This window comes from Ostrea edulis, chromosome 6 (genome assembly GCF_947568905.1).
Source record: "Ostrea edulis chromosome 6, xbOstEdul1.1, whole genome shotgun sequence".
Taxonomy (NCBI): Eukaryota; Metazoa; Mollusca; class Bivalvia; order Ostreida; family Ostreidae; genus Ostrea; species Ostrea edulis.
Window position 1 is genome coordinate 6,309,642 of NC_079169.1, and position 20,667 is coordinate 6,330,308.

General features: G+C 36.2%; 1 protein-coding gene across 2 annotated transcripts; it reads left to right on the forward strand.

Moving 5' to 3' along the window:
- Window positions 1-878: 878 nt before the first annotated feature.
- Window positions 879-13,581, forward strand: LOC125645893 (endoplasmic reticulum membrane sensor NFE2L1-like). 2 transcript variants are annotated; one of them, XM_048871839.2, is made up of 9 exons: window positions 879-1,206; window positions 7,939-8,070; window positions 8,232-8,331; window positions 8,454-8,623; window positions 8,745-8,972; window positions 9,638-9,917; window positions 10,247-10,453; window positions 10,751-10,833; window positions 10,947-13,581. In XM_048871839.2, the coding sequence occupies exons 1-9, from the start codon at window positions 1,156-1,158 to the stop codon at window positions 11,769-11,771; spliced, it is 2,076 nt and encodes a 691-aa protein (XP_048727796.2). In that variant the 5' UTR covers window positions 879-1,155; the 3' UTR covers window positions 11,772-13,581. The 2 variants fall into 2 exon arrangements, with proteins under 2 accessions (XP_048727796.2, XP_048727795.2); XM_048871838.2 differs by having other exon boundaries at window positions 912-2,454.
- The last annotated feature ends 7,086 nt before the right edge of the window (window positions 13,582-20,667 follow it).

Sequence of the window (20,667 nt, forward strand, 5' to 3'; positions counted from 1 at the left end):
TACTCCTGTCAAGACTGCTGGCCCAGATGAAGGCGGGGTTTTATGGGGATAAGCAAGTGCATTTCAACAATCCATCCACTGCCATGGTGCAATTTCTCTGCATATATGGTTATCACTGCGAACGCGTACATATTTTAAAAGTGATACAGTATGGAAATTTTAAAATAACTACGTTTATTTAATTAAAAAATTATTAAATTAATGACATGCAAAAATATTGTGCTTGGTGTGTGCAAGTCGAAGGGAATTTCACTGAAATGCGTCAGAGTCACGTAATTTACAAATATTAATAAAAAAAAAAAAACAGGTTAATTTAAGTCATATTAACAATGTTACTTCTCGTCAAACTTGTATGTACGGGCAAGCATATCATTTACACCCCTCCCCCCTTTTAGAATTAAAACCACCACACGTTTTATTTGTTTTCTCGCTTTCTCATGTAATAATGTATTGATTTGATTTGGCTATGGATTTCGGTTTTGTGTTAATATTGAACGTTTACACCCCTTCACTTTTTTCGGAACCGTACATATCGGTTGTATATCCAAGGTAAATGTACGTGTAACAATTTAAAAAGATCTTCTAGCATTTAAAGATTTGTCCATCATTTAATACTGTGAATTCAAATTAGATTGTGACATATATTTTCAAGGCATTTTGCTTGTGAACAATCAAGTATCAAGTTGTATTCACAAATGTGCGTTACGTGTGATTCATACCTTACTAAAATATCTTGGAAAATATATCTTCATTAAATTATATCAAAAAAAAAATAAATGTTTATATTTCTTTATCCAGTCTCTTCGTCTGTGAAACCTAAGCCATGGCAGTCCTTTTTTACCTATACAATCACATGGTTAGTGCTCAGCCAATCACACGTATCGCTCGCACAGCAGGTTAAATACATTAGCACATTTCAATACACACACACATCATGGCATGTTGGAGATAATGTGTGTCGATGTAAATAGCCTGTTATCAGCTCTAATGAATTCACGGAGAATATGTTTCATCTACGATTTTATTCACATGGAGTAAAATTCAAGTAATTTATTGAGATTTTAACTTTCAACTTCACAGGGACATTAGAACATTTGAAAGTGAGTGCTCTGAAATACGGCGATTAGGGCACCTGTTTATATCAAGCCGTTGAAAATGATGGAAACACAACCTATCAGTCTTCACGGGAATAACCCGGCAAATGGGGTTTGTATATTTTACTGGTTTTATATATTATATGTCATGTTTTACTTTATTATTTGTCCTCGGACCTATATATATATCAATTGGATGTTGTCCAGATCTCGAGTTCTTCAGAAAGAGTTCAATGTAGGTTGTAGGAATCTTCGTGGGTGTTGCTTTTCTAAATTTTGTTTTTCGATAATGGTATTGAAATAATAAAAGTGAAATTATTTTTCTCTACACCGTAAGAATGTGTAAATATAGTATATGACACTTTAGTCAACATATTTTGGTCAGTTTGGTGCACCTCTGTGACCCGGATGTGACCTTCGCATTGGGTGTTTGTGCCCATGCGCATATCAATATTCCTGACGTCACGATCAATTCTGCATGTTCACAGTTGTTTCGGTGATAGTGTCCGCTTCCTGTTAAGAGAATATTCTAGTCGTTTCATCATCTCAGGATATAGGAATTGATCTATTTTCGACATTCTACTTTTCTCAAAGAATCGACTCTCATACTCGCAGAAGATGAGATGAGTATCAGAAGTCGTCACGTCTTTGCACGTGCGGTGGCCGCCATATATCTTGACAATCTGCTTTGTTTACCCATGATCGAAGGCAAAATGTGGTGGTAAGATTGATGCTAAAAATAAAAATCTGATTTATTTTTCCACTGTGTTTGAAAGTAGTGGAAGAAGTGATATTATAGGAACATTATAGAGCGAGAGAACGGTGCGAAATGCGACTGAAGCAGTATTTCACTGACGGCTTAGTACAGATTGCCATTGTTCTCAGCTTGTTGCGTATCGATCTCAACAGTTACTTGAATACGAATTATGTGAACTATCCGGAAGTGCAAGAATTAATTCTTGGTCAGACAGCAGTGTATACACAGACGAATTTTCATAGAAATAGTCTTGAAAACCAATATACAGGATATGTACATTTGAAAAATGTAGAGAATGAAGCATCTGTCATCTTGCGAGATCTTCGTTCTCTGAGTCGATTTGCTAGTCATCAAGTATCAAGACAACAAAGAATAGTGACATTTCTTGTGGGTATTTCGAATGGTGGTGGACGCCTTTTAACAAACTCTCAGGAATCTCAACCTGTAAACATTGAAAGTAGTGATAGCGAATCTCCAACTTCAACAGAACAGCAATCTGGATCTGCTCAAGTAGAAGAAAATTCGGAAACCCAAGAACATGAAGAAGTTGTACTTTGTCAAGTTAATGCTGAATGCCCTTTAGCAGTAGATCCATCTTTTGAGGTGAAAATGGAAATGAGCATTATTGTGAATGCCATTACTTAGCATGTTTTATAATTGTAGATCATTACGATCTACCACTTATATATATATATATATATATATATATATATATATACCTGGGGTCAATTATATAGCAATGCATTACATTACCCTTATTTTGAAATGTAATCCATGATGTTAATTACACATTAATAGAGAGTGCATTACAATACTCAACATAAAAATAGCCATGGGAAACATTCATTAAATGAAGTGTTGACTTACTATATTATAAGTATTGGAACTAAAATTTTGTTCATTGAATACTGTTAACTCTTAAAAACAATATACTAGGAGTTGATTTTGGATCATATTAGGTCTAAAAGTCGATTACTAACATAATGAATTAATCTAAACCTCCAGAATATCATCAAATATTTGAAGTAATGTAAATGGAATGTAATGAGCATATGCAGAACATTTTCTACAAGTAATGCATTACATTACTTTTACTTGTAATGCAAAAATTACACATTACACCCCCCATTCAAATTGGCTGTCGTTACACATTATCATTACCCCAAGCCTGATATATCTAGTAAAGCTGTGTATATGTTTGTGTAACAGTATTTCACATTGCACAAAATCCCCCACCTTTATGCTGTATTGAAAGTGTTAAAGTACTGACATTTTAATGTTAAGATAGCTGATAAGGGATTCTTGGGGGGGGGGTCATTTGAGTATTTTTGTTTCACAACATTTAGAGTTTATTACATCAGAATTTGCAGTATGAACTATATAAAGATTTGAAAAAAGTTTCCTTGTTTAAAGGATTTGTCATGGTGTATGGTTTTTATCTGTTATTGCAGATTTGCATCATCTTTAATTTAGGTGTTTGGTCAAAAATGCTCTTTGTCTGTGCAATATCTGTTGTGAATCAGAGAAATTAATGATAGAAGGATTTGCCACATTAAGTAATATATTTGCAAGGATATCAGTACAGTATTATGTTAAGAATAGACATGTCGGGATTTGTCACTTGGTTATATTTAGAAATTGAAAGTTCAAATTTAGTTCCCAATTAATGCTTCGCTTCTCAGACATTGTTTCATTTCTTCGACAGCTTCGGATTGCTTATTAACAACTTGCTGTAATTGAAATTCCTGAACTTATTAATTGATCAGTGGTTTGTTTTAAAGTTTGAGTTATGATAAAGTGTAATTTCACAAATGAACAAATATTCATTGGTCCTCTTAGTTGTACAGGTAATCTCTGTCTTGATATTTATTAGGCCTCACTACACCTTACCAAGATCTTGAATACTCATGTGCACCAACTACTGGAATGTTTAAAACCAAGAAATATAGAAGCTACTAACATTTTATGAAATTGAAATATTTATGAAGCTATATGCATGAGATATGTCTTTAATAGATATTAAATGAATTGTGAATATTGAAAAGGCATTTGTAATATCATTGCCCAGGTTTTATTTTTATTGATGAGTGGGCGTGCTATTGATAAAAAAAAAATGGTTTAATGTCTAAAGCCACACATCATTTGAATTTTGTTGAGAATTTAAAATTGAAAAGGTTATTTTCCTTGATATTTTGTCTGTAAAAGTTGTCTTTGCATTTACTGAATAATAGCTTGGTTTCCTCTTTCAATGGTCAGAGCCTCAAAGGGCAGACATCCTTATTGCTGTATGTCAATTTATAAGGAAGTGTTCTGGAAAATCCTGTCAAATTACCTTGTTGATTTTACTTAAAATATCTCTCCATCTTGTTTCACTTTTAAAAAGGGTTTTCCATGGATGAATCATGATCTGGGTTTTTAATGGTTATGCAAGGTACTTAAAATTCAGTATGTCCTGTCCATGGAGTCCTGCCACAAATCACAATCAATTGCTGTGAGTTAGATGATTAATGATATTGCCAAGGACTTTCGGATTTGCATATTAGTATCATTAATTATGTGCTAGAAAAGTAGTGTTTCTGATGTATAGTGTCAGAGTTGAGAATTTTTATTGAAATGATTCTACATGAAACTGATGTCAGTATTTGAATGTTCAAAACTACTTCTGTAATTTGCACAATATATGTCCATGTATGCAAATAATGACTTCACTGCTGGTAACAGTCTAACATCCTTAGTGTCTTCGTGGTCCGTCCCCCCCCCCCCCCCCCCCCCCCCCCCCCCCCCCCATGCTAGTGATTCATGTGATAGGGCTTGGCAATGGCATCAATATATATGCACTATAAGAAATATTGCAGTATATTTTTGAAGTATCAGTATACTGTGTACTGTGGAATAATTTTCTGATGGTACCCAGCCCAGCCTTAGTGGATTTGATTCAGCTGTATTAACAGGTAATCCTGTATACATCACAATTTTCTATTTGAAAAACTTCTTTGGTCATAATCCTTTTTTTTTCTTCCAGCCATTTTTGCTTGTAAATCATCTATGGAAATTTATTTTGCAATTTCCATTTTTGTCAATGTCCTATTTTGAAATCCCCTTGTTTAAAATTTGTAAATTACTTGTAATGATATACCTGACTTATTGGCTCTTAGTAAACATGCTTAACAAATGCACTTGGTCATTTAAAAAAACCCAGATTTATCAAGGTTCTTTTTACTTTTGATAAAGGTACCCTTCCCCTTGTGATAAAAAATTTGAATATTTTCCACCCCACACACAAGAATTCCCATCAAACATAGAAATCTCTCAAATTTAAGAATTTTCCTACATCATATTGTATATATGAATTTTCTGTTATGCTGAGATGAATTTGAGAGACGAATCCCCTCATTTGAAAATAAAATTGTGATTCAATATGGCTTCATCAAATTTCCAGTGTCTACATACTAAGAGTTTCAGTTTGAAAGTAATGAACATCTTACAGGTGATTGAAATTTCGACTTACGTCTGAGTTTATTACATGATCCCGGGGCCAGTATTTGACTTAAGTCTGAGTTTATTACATGATCCCGGGGCCAGTATTTGACTTAAGTCTGAGTTTATTACATGATCCCGGGGCCAGTATTTGCTTGTGAAATTTCGACTTACGTCTGAGTTTATTACATGATCCCGGGGCCAGTATTTGCTTGTGAAATTTCGACTTACGTCTGAGTTTATTACATGATCCCGGGGCCAGTATTTGCTTGTGAAATTTCGACTTACGTCTGAGTTTATTACATGATCCCGGGGCCAGTATTTGCTTGTGAAATTTCGACTTACGTCTGAGTTTATTACATGATCCCGGGGCCAGTATTTGCTTGTGAAATTTCGACTTACGTCTGAGTTTATTACATGATCCCGGGGCCAGTATTTGCTTGTGTCTGGAAAAAAAAGTATTTTCGTTTGTTTACTTGTGATCTATATATCTCTTAAAGTATTATCAAGTCTGCTCACTTTTTTTCAGCAGTTTATTAGTTTTCTGTGCCAACGTAACACATATCATGAACGCACAGCAGTTTATTAGTTTTCTGTGCCGACATATCGCATATCATGAAAGCACAGCAGACATCTTAGAATATTGGGCATACCAGTTTACAGGGTTACATTGCATAATATATACTTACAGTCATTATACAATTGAGATCTTTTAAATCAAGATATCAGTAATTGTGATATAATTTTAAGAAAATGTGTAGTCATTGTTGAAAAGATGTTGGATAAATAGATGGGGGGGGGGGACCACAACTATTTTTAATTGGTATTAATTGGAGATTTCATTAATCATGTATTCTGTCTAGTGCCCCTCTCTCTCTTGACCCTTGATGATGCAGAAAGAAAGGGGGTGGGGTGGTCAAGTTGCATCATCATGAATGACTAGTAGATGAACATAGCTCTCGGTCTTTACTTCTGTTGATATTCAGGCCAAAAAGCATGAACTTAGTTCAAATATGACACCATATGAATATATGCATTTTCGGTCAATAGATCCAAGGTTTTAGCATGTGTTTAAAAACATTAATTTCATTTCTGGGTTTAAGTTCAAAATTGTCAGAATTAGTGTTTATAGGTTAAAAGTACTTTATAATCTTTCACATGTAATATATACAACATCTGGCATACATTTGTCTGCTCTCTTAGGTATGTTTGAATGTATATTTCATTTTTATGAATTTTTACTATGTTCTAGAAGAATCGTCATGTGAAGTTTTTCTATGAGCTTTTCTCATTTATAACAAGTATTATACAGGTGATTGTTGGTCTATGAGGAGTTACCTGTGATTAAATATATGGAGGACCATACCATAGTTGTTAATTTCCAGTTACCCTACATCAAACTAAGAGACAACATTACGTACTCAAAAGCTGAATTCACCATAGGAACTGCTTATTTAATGTCTCATTTAAATGTTCTCTCTCGTTCAATCTTGTCTGAATGTGTAATGTTACCTATGCATGTGTACATTTGAAGAAAGGAGTATTGTATGCAGAACCCAACTTTTAAATATTTGATTTACGTTAACACATTTAGCAGGATAGATTGTTCTGTGTTAGCAGTTATCCAGTCCCAGATCAATTGAGTTTTAAGACTGAGACATTTAGTAGGTCACTGTTGTTGCCAAGTTCAGGATTTCTTTTTATTCGAGGTCACTCGTTTAGCTGTGTTGTATTACATATTGGATATTAATGTGATGGGCTTGATCAGTCAAGCTAAACTGCTGGTATTTACCTGTGATAGCAAACACAAGGACCTAGTCTAATACACTACAATTGATACACAGATTTTTTTTTTTAATTTACAGGTTTAATCTTTGGGTTGGTGCCGCAGGGGGTTGGAAGTAGAAAATTGACATTCATTAAATACTTGTTTGTTAGTTCATACTTTGATGGATGGGATGGGAGATTGTGAATAATATTGCCCTTTGTGATCATCTCAGGAAAACATCACAATGAGCGTATCTTAACATAGCTGCTCTAAAACTTTCTGTTATCTCCTAATTGTGGTTCAAAATATTTGACATTAATTGGTATTTTGTTATTTGAGAGGGCAGCTTGCCTTTGGGTGTGTGTGGTTTTTTTTTCCTTTATATTTCTTTGCAATGAATTTTTAAATAAAAGACGAGTTCCATGCATTGGTTGCCCCAATATGGACTAGCTTAGTAGTGAATATTAAGGCGTCTTCCATAGATGAAAGCTTTGGCTAATTAAATGCTTGGTACTTCTGATGTTGGGAAGAAATTTGATCAGGCTAGACACTGGTTTTTTATTAATGGGTTTTTCTATTACATAATTCCTGTACTCCTAAGAGAAGAGTTGATGTAATGTAATACAGCGCTGTCAGTTACATAGGTGGATGGCATATATACAACTGTGTGTGACATATATCATTGTAGAAAACAAATCTGTAACTGCAGATATTTCATATTATATTTACAGTGTCATGAAGTATATTTATACCAGTCATGAATAGATAGGAAAACTTTTAAGAAGTCAAAAACTTGTTACAAATAAGGAGACAGGATATTTACATTTGATAATGTCTTTCAGGATCTGGACTTGATAGACGTACTATGGCGCCAAGACATAGATCTTGGGGTGGGAAAAGAGATGTTCGATGTGAATCTCCGAAGAGAACTCGAGAGAGAACGAGAAATCGAGCTGCAGAAGGAAAGACAGAAAGTGAGTACATATGTGATGATAAATACATCATTAGCAATGTTCAACATTCAGTTCAGAAGAGATTTAAGTATCTTGTGAGAAAATGTCTGTCTTGTTCAACACAACTTTGAGTAATATAAAAGAAATGCAAGCGTAATTTGCCTACTGTTTTACTACTATAGCAAAAAGATAGGGAGCTTCTACAAAGCAAACTAGAAGAACAGCGTAGACACCGAGAACAGCAATGGATGTCGGAGAACTTTATGAGGGATGGGGAAACAGGTTAGTGATGCCTACTGCTCTGTAGTAAATTCATAAAAGTACACTTGGAGAATGTATGCTAATCCCAATTTTATTGATGATCGTATTTGAATACATTTGAACATTGCTTTTGCTTTGTACAGGTGAATGGGTGCCACTGAATGGAAGAAGAGCCCCTCCCCAGCCCATGGGGTCACCTTCAATGGTTCCCCCAAACATGTCTCCTCAAGTATCCACTGTCCCTCCCCCAAATGTTACCAATATGAATCAGCAGAATAGCCCACATAATATGAACCAGACCAGCCAGTTTCAGGTCAGTACAGATATTTCAAAGTTTTATAAGTTTTGGTAGATTTGTAATTGTTGTTGTGTTTTTGTGTACTTTTTTTGGTTTTGCTTTATTGCTTCATGGTGCTATATTTTTTTTTATATAGAATTACCAATCTTATGAAACTGGAATGCCTATGATGAACAACCCAATGCAGCAGCGTATGAATATTTTAGAGAATGATTATCACATTCCGACATCAAACCAGAGCTACCAACATCAGCTGTCCTCGCCTTCACATCCCTCCACCCCCTCACATATAACGTCCCCATTACATCACATCTCGCCTGAACAGAACCACCTTCAGAACTATACCTACAATCAAACGCAACAGGTATGTTCTTCATACATATGCTGTTAGGGAGTTTTTATTAGCAACTTGCGAGAGCAATGTGTAGGGATGAATCGTGATGTACAAAGCTACAATCATGTATAAAATAAAAATTGCTCAAGCATCACAAGTTTATATATGATGCGGACAATGACCTTTGCATCCAGATGAGAGATATTGTTCTTTTGTTTGAATAAAGGCAAATAATTGTATATTACAATAAAAATACATTGTTCAATATAGACCGTATTAGAAATGTATTGTAATAATATTATTTATGCAAAGCTATATATGAAAAATTATTGATATTTTCATAATATGCACCCATATAAGCATGAAGTATTGATAATTATTTACAGACTGATCATGTATTTTCAATATTACATGATTTGTATCTGCACTGCTAGTATAAAATAAACTTCCTGATTTACTCCTTAGAAAGTCAATTTTGTTCATGGAAGGTTATTTTTAAGCAGTTGAGTTCACCATGTTGCAGAATACTAGATTTAATAATTTCTCAATATGTGGAAATTTGAAAATAATACAAATGGATTTTCCCCCTGTTCATTACTTTTGAAGTTGGTGTCCTTATTCCAAAGTTTTGTGCAAAAGTAAGATGAAGAAGTCATGTTATAATGCTTCATTTTAACACTGACATTTTATTACAGAATCAGGGTAACTACCACCCACCAGAAACCCTGCCCCAGGTCCAGTACCCCCAGCCAGAGAACAGTGGATATGGTAACAACACCTCCCTGGAGGAGACCTGGATGGACCTGGTCAATATTCTGGAGCTCCCCAGCAATGAATCTAACGCTGGCATGGTCAACAACTTGACCGGCACTGGACGTATGATGAGCCCTCAGAATCACTCCAATGCCTTGATTCAGAATGTTACAATGCCTACGCCAATCAACAACACTGTTACCACTAACACATTTGAGCCACGTAAGCCTTGTTCTGTATTTCAAGGAAGTTTTAATTTCTTTTTTTACATAATTACTATCTTCACTCTGTTAATAAACAGTGGAACTTCTGAGTCTTCAGTATCTTGAACGCTGATATCGGGAATACCATGAATATGTGAAAGTGATTCGGAAGTCCCAACTTATTCTTTAAGTATTTTACCCACAATTCCTCAGATATCTCAAAAAAAATTCTGTCCCTTTGAGTTGGAGATAACGAGGTTTGACTTAAGTTAATTGTGTGTGATAAATTGGTACTCCACTTTCATCAACAATATTTGCTAGCATGGTTTATCAATTATTTGTTTATAGAAACAAGAAACAACTTTACATCAGCTCCCCCCAGTGAGGGATGTGCTTCTCCCTTAGAGTGGAACCCCTCCAACATATTGTTTAACAACAGTAATGCTGGGGCTGATCAAAACGGCAACCTAACCACTCAGGTGGATGACATTCTCTCTAATATCATTGATGAGGGACTGGATGACCTTAATATTACTGAAATGGCCATGGAAGAAGGTGAGTGATATGGATCCTGTCGAGAGAAAGCTTTGTACATATAGGAAGGTGTGCAGGAAAAGTCCTGCTCCTTTACAATTAATAACTTTGGATGAAGGTATAAGAGTAGGAGATATGTTGAGGTATTTATGAATGAAATTGATAGTAAAGAAATATCTAGATATTTAAGAGGATATCATATTGTTCTCCTTGTGTGTTTTCTATATCATGTCAAGAACAAAGCATCTTTTAGTTGGAAATTTAAAAATGAGAGCGAGAGATTTTGCTATGACTGATAATATATTTTTCTTGTGTTAGGTTTGGGTTCCATGCAAATGCTTGATGATGCCAGCAGTGAATCGGGCATTTCCATGGGAAGCTCCAGGGGCTCACCTTCACAGGTTAGTATCCGACCCACATGTATTATTTTATGTTCATTTAAAAATAAACTGAATGACTGAATAATAGTATTTTAGAAGTAATTTTTAACATTGTTAAATGGTGGTGTTTCCAGGATCAGTTCAGTGAGGGAGCCATGTCCCCCTTCGACGGCATGGAAGGAGGTGCCCGAGGTGGAGGAGATTATGGTGATGGTACCCCTGACTTCGGCAAAAGGCCAGGAAAATTCAGCTTCAACGGGGGGTTCAACTACAATGAAAATGGAGCCGAGTCTTCTCGATCAAATTATTCCTCCTCCTCTAACGACACAGATTATCACTACCGTCCATCTAGCGCCAATCATATCAGACACAACCATTCCTACCCACTGCAGCCAGGCCAGGAACCTCGTGAGTACAAGAAGTACACGATATCGGACAAGCCCAAGCAAAAGGGTCCTCACTGTAGGGACAAAAAGAGGTTAGAGGATCTCAAAGTGCCCTTGTCACTGGATCAGATTGTAGATGCTCCTGTGGAGGAATTCAATGAAATTCTGACCCGTCACAAGTTGTCCGAGTCGCAGCTTCAGTTAATTAGAGACATTAGACGACGAGGCAAAAACAAAGTGGCAGCCCAAAACTGTAGAAAAAGGAAGATGGATGTGATCGTCACGTTGGAGGATGAAATGACCCATTTGAAGGAATCCCGTGAAAAACTGATGGCTGAGAGGCAGATGATTGACAAGCAGACACGTGATATGAAGGACAAATACAGCACCCTCTACAGGGAAATATTCTTGTCTTTGCGGGATGAACATGGTCGCCCCTATGACCCAGCTCAGTTCTCTCTCCAACAGTCCAGTGATGGAAACGTTTTCCTTGTGCCTAAAAATGTAACATCTGATGAACATATGGAAATGAACAAGAAAATCAAGGAAGAGCGAGAAAAAGAATCCCATTAACAGTCCAGCACTTAGTGCTTGGTGTTGAAATCCACTGATTGCACTTTGGTCATACTTTGAGCTTATCCTATTAAGGAACTTGTCCTTTTAAAATCTGTGATCAAATTTAAGTGCTAGAATACCTATACTCAGGAACATACAAAGTTTTCAAAAAAAGTCGTCATACTAAATGAGAATTTTTTTGCTTATTAATGAAAATAGAGATGGTCATTACCTCTAAATTTGGGTTTCACAAATCTCTTCAGGGTATTAGGTTTAGTGTAGTGGAAACTTCAAGTTGAGTCCCGGTGTTATGCAACCAAAGACAGGTGGAAGGAAGGGGATCGAATTAGACGTGAAGAGATCAATTGACGTCCTAAATTAGCAAGGAAAGCAAACGGGAGAGTTTTTCTAAATGTGTTGAATAGTTAAAAGTTTCAAACATTTTAAGAGACCTACTCTGTTATAAGAACTGTCAGTGGAGTTATGTTCTACGTCCTCGGCTAAGTACATTGATACAGGTCTAGGTCAGGGGGCAGAATCATTACGACATAAAATTATCCCTGCTGTGTTTAAGCCTTTTGTGACATACAGTGCTTATCCTTTGTTTTTAATGCTTAATAGATAGAAGCACACCTTCAGGCTTTGTTCAGTTTGATTTTATAAAAGATTATCTTCATAGACAAGGTACTAAATTTGAAAGATTTCAAATCTGTCACGCATAATTGGAGATCAGCATGGCCTTATCATCTTTTGTATCATATTTCATGTACTTGGCATCATGAATTTGTTTTACTGCCATATGAACATGTTGTTTAATCTAGAGGCTTTCATTGCTGTTGCATTTCTATAAATCGGAATGATTGTGTCTGCATGAAATGTGGTATTCATCTAAATATATATTGTATTTGGTTCCATGCCTCCAAAGAATGTTGAAATGCACAGAGAATATCAGACCTTAGCCCTAGCTACGAGTCCGATGAACTTGCGTATGTTATAGTATTTAATGTACAGTAAACATGGAATGGTTTTAAGACGTTTTTTGCTTTTATTTGTTGAATTGACACTGACTGGAGAAGATTCTTTGTTTTCCAGTCCAGTTTTCAATATCTATCAACTATTATTTTTGTTAACCTTATTGTCATTTTCTCTGTGTTTGCTGTTTGTTTTTGTCACATCATTTTCTGTATACATATTGTTTTGAAGCTTTCTTCATGTAGCATTGTTTTTAAAACATTCATGATGTTGTACTCTTCATTGATAACTTACGTATAGAGTTTTGTTCTGTTAATGGTTATTTGTATATTTTGTCATTATACACTACCCTCTTCTGTCTTTGACTTTTAAGGTCAAAATCATGTACCTGTAATAAGGTATATGTTTCTGAAAGTGCTATTTATTTATCTTAGAAACGCCTTCGATACTTACAAATATTTATGAAGGTATGAATACACATATGCGTGTTATGAAATACCAAGAAAGTGAATATATACATTAGAGCAGGATTAGAACCGCAGTTTACGAGAATTTCAATTTCGACTGGAATATGTTATCTTTTCTGTACTGGATGTGATGTAAATGGACTGCAATGAAAGTTGTAAAGTTTTGTTGGTTTTTATCACCCATAATTCTTTTTCAATTTCATGATATCTGTAGACACCTCATCCCAACTGATGAGGGTTCAAGTAAAGAATGCTCTGTACATTTAAGTTTAAAACTTGGCATTCTATTGTTTTGTTCCGTGTGTGATTGTTACTGATAATATCAATATCGTCTCACAAGTTACGGTTGTGTATAGGCGTATTCATCTGAATAAAATATATTTTCTGTACGTTTCTTGTTTCATGTTTACAAGTTATGGCTATAGATTGAATGAAATGCCAGGTGCAGTTGTTGCCATCATTTGCATAATAATGTAGAATTACTAAAGCTCGTGCAGTGTTACTTTACATGCTATACAAAGCTCATTAAAATCATTGGAAATGTGTCGTGATGGAAAGGAAAACACCAATAGGGAAAAGGACTGGTGCATTGATTGTTAAAAAGTTTCGGGCATCGTGATGAAGCGTCTATTGTAATGGTTCAATAAAGCTAACTGTGGCTATCTCGCATTGGTATTCTACCAAAGCAGGATCTGCTTGATTATGCAGTTCCTCTTATTGGTTTTTTCATTTGAATCTGAATATTTTTTAAGAATCTTCGATTCCCATAATTCAGTTGTTGCAGTCTGGAATAGCCATCAATTTTTATTTATATATGTATGAAATAAATACCAACAGATGCTCAGTTCAAAAAATTCAGGGGCTTTCTTCATCAGAGTTACTTGAACTATTAATTTTTTAATCTTATCATAAGTGCATAAGAGTTTGCACGTTTTCATTTGGGAGGGGAGGGAGGATAGGAACATGTACAGTGAATTTCGATGTTGTCATACACTAGGATCTTAATAGACTGAGGGATGAGATCTTAAATTTGTGCAAGTAAAATGTATGCCTTTGTACATCCATGGTGGTACAGCTCGAGGGAGTCCAAATAGATCTTTTATTCAAACAGACTTCCGTCATACAAAAAGTCACTGGGAGAAAAAAACCCTGATCGACTGGAATTTAAGGTTAATGGGAAGGGATGGAGTTGAACAAATTGAGCTGCGTAAATTGTTAAGAATTAATCTTTAAATCACCCAGACATATCTGAGTAAACAATGGAACTGTGGATCATTACACAGGGCAATAAAGCCCTCTTACTAGTGCCCCTGTGGGTATAAAGTGGATTTGGTACAAACTATATATTATCCTCTAAAAATTGCAGAAGGAAAGAGGAAATATGCCTTGCTAGTAGGCGACTCTAACCACTAAGCGTGTTGGTTCACTAATTCTGCTACTTCAATCTTTCCTCCTGAATATTCTCGGACAGGACGAATTACAATATAATCCTGAACTTCCTCTCCTGACACAGCTAACTACAAGATAATCCTGAACTTCCTCTCCTGACACAGCTAACTACAAGATAATCCTGAACTTCCTCTCCTGACACAGCTAACTACAAGATAATCCTGAACTTTCTCTCCTGACAGACCTAACTACAAGATAATTCTGAACAGGGTTGGCCTCTGCAGTGATGATGGTACCATTTGTATTAGTAGAGGACATATTTGACTGTTCCAGGAATCAAACCTTGGACCCTTACATCACTTCTCAGGTGCTCCAACCACTGACTTATCTAGGCTGATATATTACATTCCTCCCTCTTCAAGGTGGCTCACATCTAGCTTGAAAGAGTTGATAAAATCAGCATGAAATGATTTCAATCATAGATATGTAATTAAAGGCAAAAAATATGCAATAATGGAGGGGAAAACATTATTTTCAAACATTTATATCAATAATGAACACAAAAGACACTGGTGTATTTTAACCTTGGATGCACAGCGTTGATAGACAAACAGTACAAGTAATTTCACAAAACATTAAAATTGCCATTTTGTGAAATAGTGTTATAAAATGTATAAGTCTTGATGAAGTGAGCCACATATGTATCTTATATAATCTTTAACCCCCAAAACAACTGCAAAGTTGATCCCTGCTCCGGTAAAGATGTATCTTTATTTGTGTTGTTGTCTTCAGGGTCAAAAACCATTCAAGGAAGGAGGAGTGTAGTAAAGTCGGCGGTTGTGGATATTGGCTTGGGACCCCTTCATTGATAGTCAGGTGCTCTTAAGCTTGCGCTACATGTCTCCAGGCCAACATCCTAGGTATAGCTTGTTCCACAAATTCAACATTTCTAATATTCCACGAGTTTGGGATCGAGTCCCTAGGGAGAACTATCAGTATATTGGAATAGGTATGCATTAATGCATCAGTTCTGTGTTATTTCCTCAACAGTGCTTGATCGTCCTCATTTTCACACTATGCAAAGAGAGACAATTCTAGGAATCTAGATTCACTTTAATACTTTGGGCTGCTTACAAAATATTGAAGACCATTTATTACAGGAATTCATCGAGAGCCTTATCTGACAGAATTAAACAGTAGTTCTGTATACATCAACAGTCTTATCACACAGTCAAACAGTAGTTCTGTATACATCGACAGCCTTATCACAGTCAAACAGTAGTTCTGTATACATCGACAGCCTTATTACAGTCGAAGAGTAGTTCTGTATACATCGACAGCCTTATCACAGTCAAACAGTAGTTCTGTAGACATCGACAGCCTTATCACAGAATCAAACAGTATTTCTGTAGATATCGACAGCCTTATTACAGTCGAACAGTAGTTCTGTAGACATCGACAGCCTTATCACAGAATCAAACAGTAGTTCTGTATACATCGACAGCCTTATTACAGTCGAACAGTAGTTCTGTATACATCGACAGTCTTATCACACAGTCAAACAGTAGTTCTGTATACATCGACAGCCTTATCACAGAATCAAACAGTATTTCTGTAGATATCGACAGCTTTATCACACAGTCGAACAGTAGTTCTGTATACATCGACAGCCTTATCACAGTCAAACAGTAGTTCTGTATATATCAACAGCCTTATCACAGTCAAAGAGTAGTTCTGTATACATAAACAGTCTTATCACATAGTCAAACAGTAGTTCTGTAGACATCGACAGCCTTATCACACAGCAAACAGTAGCTCTGTATACATCGACACTCTTATGACAGTCAAACAGTAGTTCTGTATACATTGACAGCCTTATTACAATCAAACAGTAGTTCTGTATACATCGACAGTCTCATCACACGGTCAAACAGTAGTTCTGTATACATCGACAGCTTTATTACAATCAGACAGTAGTTCTGTATACATTGACAGCCTTATTACAATCAAACGGTAGTTCTGTATGCATCGACAGCCTTATCACACAGTCAAACAGTCGTTCTGTATATATCGACAGCCTTATCACAGTCAAACAGTTGTTCTGTATACATCGACGGCCTTATCACAGTCAAACAGTAGTTCTGTATACATCGACATCCTTATCACACAGTCAAACAGTAATTCTTTATACATCGACAGCCTTATCACAGCCAAACAGTAGTTCTGTATACATTGACATCCTCATTACATTCAAATAGTAGTTCTGTATAGATCGACAGTCGTATTACAATCAAACACTAGTTCTGTATACATCGACAGCCTTATTAGAATCAAACAGTCGTTCTCTATACATCGACAGCCTTATCACAGTCAAACAATAGTTCTGTATACATCGACAGCCTTATCACACAGTCAAACAGTAGTTCTGTATACATCGACAGCTTTATTACAATCAGAAAGTAGTTCTCTACTCATCGACAGCCTCATCATAGTCAAACAGTAGTTCTGTATACATCGACAGCCTTATCACAGTTAAAGAGTAGTTCTGTATACATCGACAGCCTTATCACAGTCAAACAGTAGTTCTGTATACATCGACAGCCTTATCACAGTCAAACAGTAGTTCTGTATACATCGACAGCCGTATCACAATCAAACACTATTTCTTTATACATCGACAGCCTTATTAGAACCAAACAGTCGTTCTGTATACATCGACAGCCTTATCACAGTCAAACAGAAGTTCTGTATACACCGACATCCTTATCACACAGTCAAACAGTAGTTCTGTATACATCGACAGCTTTATTACAATCAGAAAGTAGTTCTGTACTTATCGACAGCCTTATCACAGTCAAACAGTAGTTCTATATATATCGAAAATTTTATGACAGTCACACAGTAGTTCTGTATACATTGACAGCCTTATCACAATCAAACAGTAGTTCTGTATACATCGACAGCTTTATTACAATCAGAAAGTAGTTCTGTACTCATCGACAGCCTTATCACTGTCAAACAGTAGTTCTGTATACATCGACAGCCTTATCACAGTTAAAGAGTAGTTCTGTATACATCAACAGTCTCATCACACGGTCAAACAGTAGTTCTGTATACATCGACAGCCTTATTAAAGTCGAACAGTAGTTCTGTCTACATCGACAGCCTTATCACAGTCAAACAGTAGTTCTGTATACATCGACAACCCTATCACTGTCGAACAGTAGCTCTGTATACATCGAAAGCCTTATCACAGTCAAACAGTAGTTCTGTATACATCGACAGCCTTATTACAATCAGACAGTAGTTCTGTATACATCGACAGCCTTATTACAATCAGACAGTAGTTCTGTATATATTGACAGCCTTGTTAAAATCAATTAGTAGTTCTGAATAGATCGACAGTCTTATCACACAGTCAAACAGTAGTTCTGTATCACAATCAAACAGTCGTTCTGTATACATTGACAACCTTATCACACAGTCAAAGAGTAGTTCTGTATACATCGACAGCCTTATCACACAGTCAAACAGTAGTTCTGTATACATCGACAGCTTTATTACAATCAGAAAGTAGTTCTGTACTCATCGACAGCCTTATCACAGTCAAACAGTAGTTCTGTATACATCGACAACCTTATGACAGTCAAACAGTAGTTCTGTATACATCGACAGCTTTATTACAATCAGAAAGTAGTTCTGTATTCATCGACAGCCTTATCACAGTCAAACAGTCGTTCTGTATACATCGACAGCTTTATTACAATCAGACAGTAGTTCTGTATACATCGACAGCCTTATCACGGAGTCAAACAGTAGTTCTGTATACATCGACAGCCTTATCACACAGTCAAACAGTAGTTCTGTATACATCGACAGCTTTATTACAATCAAACGGTAGTTCTATATGCATTGACAGCCTTATCACACCGTCAAACAGTAGTTCTGTATACATCGACGACCTTACCACAGTCAAACAGTAGTTCTATATATATCGAAAACCTTATGACAGTCACACAGTAGTTCTGTATACATTGACAGCCTTATCACAATCAAACAGTAGTTCTGTATACATCGACAGCTTTATTACAATCAGAAAGTAGTTCTGTACTCATCGACAGCCTTATCACTGTCAAACAGTAGTTCTGTATACATCGACAGCCTTATCACAGTTAAAGAGTAGTTCTGTATACATCAACAGTCTCATCACACGGTCAAACAATAGTTCTGTATACATCGACAGCCTTATTAAAGTCGAACAGTAGTTCTGTCTACATCGACAGCCTTATCACAGTCAAACAGTAGTTCTGTATACATCGACAACCCTATCACAGTCGAACAGTAGTTCTGTATACATCGAAAGCCTTATCACAGTCAAACAGTAGTTCTGTATACATCGACAGCCTTATTACAATCAGACAGTAGTTCTGTATATATTGACAGCCTTGTTAAAATCAATTAGTAGTTCTGAATAGATCGACAGTCTTATCACACAGTCAAACAGTAGTTCTGTATAAATCGACAGCCGTATCACAATCAAACAGTCGTTCTGTATACATCGACAACCTTATCACACAGTCAAAGAGTAGTTCTGTATACATCGACAGCCTTATCACAGTCAAACAGTAGTTCTGTATACATCGACAGCCTTATCACACAGTCAAACAGTAGTTCTGTATACATCGACAGCATTATTACAATCAGAAAGTAGTTCTGTACTCATCGACAGCCTTATCACAGTCAAACAGTAGTTCTGTATACATCGACGACCTTATGACAGTCAAACAGTAGTTCTGTATGCATCGACAGCTTTATTACAATCAGAAAGTAGTTCTGTATTCATCGACAGCCTTATCACAGTCAAACAGTCGTTCTGTATACATCGACGGCCTTACATGTATCACACAGTCCAACAGTAGTTCTGTATACATCGACAGCCTTATCACAGTCAAACAGTAGTTCTTTATACATCGACAGCCTTATCACAGTCAAACAGTAGTTCTGTATACATCGACAGCTTTATTACAATCAGAAAGTAGTTCTGTATTCATCGACAGCCTTATCACAGTCAAACAGTCGTTCTGTATACATCGACAGCTTTATTACAATCAGACAGTAGTTCTGTATACATCGACAGCCTTATTACAATCAAACGGTAATTCTGTATGCATCGACAGCCTTATCACACAGTCAAACAGTAGTTCTGTATATATCGACAGCTTTATTACAATCAGACAGTAGTTCTGTATACATCGACAGCCTTATCACGGAGTCAAACAGTAGTTCTGTATACATCGACAGCCTTATCACAGTCAAACAGTAGTTCTTTATACATCGACAGCCTTATCACAGTCAAACAGTAGTTCTGTATACATCGACAGCTTTATTACAATCAGAAAGTAGTTCTGTATTCATCGACAGCCTTATCACAGTCAAACAGTCGTTCTGTATACATCGACAGCTTTATTACAATCAGACAGTAGTTCTGTATACATCGACAGCCTTATTACAATCAAACGGTAATTCTGTATGCATCGACAGCCTTATCACACAGTCAAACAGTAGTTCTGTATATATCGACAGCTTTATTACAATCAGACAGTAGTTCTGTATACATCGACAGCCTTATCACGGAGTCAAACAGTAGTTCTGTATACATCGACAGCCTTATCACAGTCAAACAGTAGTTCTTTATACATCGACAGCCTTATCACAGTCAAACAGTAGTTCTGTATACATCGACAGCTTTATTACAATCAGAAAGTAGTTCTGTATTCATCGACAGCCTTATCACAGTCAAACAGTCGTTCTGTATACATCGACAGCTTTATTACAATCAGACAGTAGTTCTGTATACATCGACAGCCTTATTACAATCAAACGGTAATTCTGTATGCATCGACAGCCTTATCACACAGTCAAACACTAGTTCTGTATATATCGACAGCTTTATTACAATCAGACAGTAGTTCTGTATACATCGACAGCCTTATCACGGAGTCAAACAGTAGTTCTGTATACATCGACAGCCTTATCACACAGTCAAACAGTAGTTCTGTATAAATCGACAGCCTTATGAAAGTCAA

Excerpts from the sequence above, each read along its gene's own strand:
- LOC125645893 (XM_048871838.2), top strand. The coding sequence starts at position 1,924 with ATGCGACTGAAGCAGTATTTCACTGACGGCTTAGTACAGATTGCCATT. Across the intron at positions 8,624-8,744 it reads ACCAGACCAGCCAGTTTCAG|AATTACCAATCTTATGAAAC; the intron begins GTCAGTACAGAT and ends TTTTTTATATAG. Across the intron at positions 8,973-9,637 it reads CCTACAATCAAACGCAACAG|AATCAGGGTAACTACCACCC; the intron begins GTATGTTCTTCA and ends ATTTTATTACAG.